The sequence below is a fragment of the Triticum aestivum genome, chromosome 7B (assembly GCF_018294505.1).
Source record: "Triticum aestivum cultivar Chinese Spring chromosome 7B, IWGSC CS RefSeq v2.1, whole genome shotgun sequence".
Lineage (NCBI taxonomy): Eukaryota > Viridiplantae > Streptophyta > Magnoliopsida > Poales > Poaceae > Triticum > Triticum aestivum.
This window is the reverse complement of record NC_057813.1, coordinates 582,851,100-582,854,326: the sequence shown is the minus strand read 5'-3', so window position 1 is coordinate 582,854,326 and position 3,227 is coordinate 582,851,100. Positions and strand designations below refer to the sequence as shown.

The following is a 3,227-nucleotide window of genomic DNA, read 5'->3' as shown; positions in this document are numbered from 1 at the left end:
TTGTTTTGAAACCCAACAACATCAATGACGCAACAAAGCGCGCCCAACTCTTCTAGTCATTATCTAAACCAGAAGCGTGTGCATGTTGTACAAAATAACATAGAGCAAGCCCTTAATAATGATGCATTATCGGATGAAGCTCAATAGGCATAACAACTAGATCAAGCAATGCCTTAGAAGAAGTTCATCAAACTCGAGGATAGGAAAGCTTGACATGAAGGTCGCTTTTGGGATCAACAAAATTTAAAAAAATATGTTGACATCTTTCAAGCAGTACATTTGGGTTTAAATGTATGGTTAAATTTCATTGATCCAAATACATTTGTCAAAGCGACTAGAGGCTGACTATTGGTTTAGTTTTATTCCATTTTAGGAAAAGGGGGACATTTCGTGCTTGCGTTTAGATGGACGCTGCCCTCACTGCCAAAATCGGCCAGTTTGTCGATTTCTCATACCTTCGCCAAGTGTTTTATCTTGAATAGTCGATAAAAAAACCATAAACTGAGTGCAAGAAAAAAAACATGGCAAACGGTTGACACATGCCAAAGCCTTGCCTTTGTCAGGTCCAGGTGAGGAAAAACTCAGAAAAGAATTGGGCGCTTGACAAAATCTGTGATATGTGCTCCTCATCGCCGTGGTTGATAGGGGAGTGGCAGCGCGGCCTCATTGTAAGTTGATATGCGAAAACACTCGGCAAAGGCTGGGCTGGTTAGTTAGTATTGTTCATGTTTGGCGGGTGTCCGATATACAACAAACATTTTTTATTTTCATTCTGTTCCTTTCCCTTTGTTATCTTTTATTTCTTTTCTTTGTTTTTCTTCTCTTTGCCCCTCTCGTTGCAGCCCCCATCCTATATATTTTCTACTTTTTTTCCCGACCCTCTGTTTCCTGCAAGTTTCTCCCCATCAATGTTTTCCCTCCACCTCTCTCCCACCCTTGTCTCCAGCCATCCTCATCATATAAAAAAGGCCCTCACTTGTATGTTGTGTTGCGTCGTTGTGATAGTGTTTCTCCCCCCTTTTCCTTCAGGCATGTATGTTAATTCTTTTATTAGAGTTCTTACTCCTTCAATGTCTTATTAGTTAAAGATGGTTGTGTGCCTCATGCTGATGCAGAGGTGGGGGTAATACTTCTTTTCAAAAAAAAAAGATGTGACCTTCCATGCCGTGATCCGCATCCTATGTGGCACCACTACCTTCCAGATAAGATTCCAGAGCTTGCGGTTTCCATCCAAAGCAGCATTAGAGGCAGCCGGTGAGAAGGTTAATTCATGCTCCTCCATAGCAAGACGTTTTCCTTGGTTTGGGCCGATGTAATTTATGTCCGGTTAATGAATTTGTTAATTCAAAGCCGTGCTCTCCTGAAGCCTTCATTCTTATTAAAATTAAAAAGTCTTATTATTTTTATTTTGTGAGCGCACTACGAACCGTGAAACATTTTCATTTTGGAAAGACGAGCCAACGCCAGTTGATGCCCGAAAGCTCGACCAACGCGCTCCCTTCTTCTTTTGCAAAAGAAAGAAAAAACACAAAGCGCTCTCTGGAGTCTGGACTCCGGGTGAGGTAAAGGTAAAGGTAACCAGCATGGAGCATCGTTTGATTTGGTTTCCTCTGCTCAGAAGACCCACCCCTCGGCACAAGTCTTCGGGCCCAGCTCCCCGCCACCTCGCCCCGCCGTGCGCGCTCCAGCTCCACTCTCCTAGCTGAGCCACCCCTCCCAGTCTCCATTCGCCGTCGGGAAGGGGAGAGATCCGCGGAGCAGCTGAGCCAGCCATGGTCTTCTGGCAGAAGCGCGGGTGGGGCTGCGGGTGCACCTGGACCAAGGTTGCCCTCTGGTTGGCGTTCCTGCTCCTCGCCGGGGGCCTCATCGTCCCCTTCGTCGTCATCAAGCCGCCGACCGCCACCGCCGACTACGGCTTCCTCACCCGCTTCGAGCTCTCCCCGTCCCCAAACTCCACGGCGAAGAAGCCGCTCCTCCAGCTCCTGTCGTACAACGCCATGGTGCACATTGCCCTGCCCAACCCCAACCTGTACCGGGGCATCACGTGTCGCGCCCTCGCGGCCCTCTCCTTCAACGGCACCCGCTTCGACGAGTCCAGTGCCGTGGGGGTGGAGGACCTCTACCTCGACGCACAGGAGGAGAAAACGGTACGCCTCGAGGTCGCCGGGGTCGACCGCAAGCTGACGGCGGCCGGTGCGGCGGAGTTCGCCAGGCAGAAGGAGGCCGGCACGTTCGAGGTGGAGGTGCGGCTGGACGCGGTGGTGCGGTACGACATGGCCCGCAAGACGTGGTGTCCCCTGGATATTAAGGCCTAGTTTGGTAGCAAGGCCAACAAAACCAGGGCAGCATACCCCAGTCGAGGGATTTTCTCCGGGCAGATGAGATCCCCTTCCATCACCCGGGAGATTTCCCTAATCAGTGTTACCTCATTTGGTGGCTAGAGGATGGGGCGCCACGCTCCAGATCGCTAGGTGGAAGTCGATCGTGGGAGAGAGAGCGGAGGCGTGGGTTTCCTGCCAGATCTCTGGAGTCGTGGATTGATCTCCCTGGGAAACAAGGTGGATCGGGCCAGAAAATCCCCAGGCGATGAGCAACCAAATGACCCGTTGGTTTTTCAGGGGCTGATTCGTCACGTGGGTCATGAGCCCTAGATTTTATAGGGGATACCGGGGGATCCCGCATAACCAAATGAGGCCTAAGGTGGCAATATTCCCCGTGGGGACGGTACCCACGGGGCTTTACCCATCATGAAGCGGGGATGGGGGACAAATTCACCCCATGGGTATTTTCTGATGGGTACCCGTTAGTCTCGCGGGGCGGGGACGGGGATAAAATTTCCTCCATGGGGACTCCATGGATACCCGAAAAACTATGCCATGCGTACTACAAATGCACAATATATAAATTATTATATAAATATTTGACACAGTTATTTTTTTCCACCTCTCCCAACAATCATGCCCTTTCCAATCTCACCTATCCTAGTCAGTTTTGAGATCCCCGTGGATACCCGACGGGTACCGGGCACCCGATATTGATGGGTATGGGGGGCGTTTTGTCCCCGCGAAGCTTCACGGGGCTTCACGGGTATGGGGATTGGCGGGGATCGGGGCGGGGATGGTGGAGTCATCCCCGGTCATCCCCGTCCCCGTTGCCACCTTGCTGGATATCATCTGCCCGCTCCGGCTGCAGCTCGTCGACGTCGCCGCCATCACCTTCAACTTCGA

General features: G+C 51.0%; 1 protein-coding gene across 1 annotated transcript; it reads left to right on the top strand.

The window, feature by feature from the left end:
- Window positions 1–1,581: 1,581 nt before the first annotated feature.
- On the top strand, window positions 1,582–2,912 carry LOC123161909 (uncharacterized). Its single transcript, XM_044579725.1, has one exon. It carries the CDS (start codon window positions 1,773–1,775, stop codon window positions 2,313–2,315), a length of 543 nt encoding a protein of 180 aa, XP_044435660.1. The 5' UTR covers window positions 1,582–1,772; the 3' UTR covers window positions 2,316–2,912.
- Window positions 2,913–3,227: the final 315 nt, after the last annotated feature.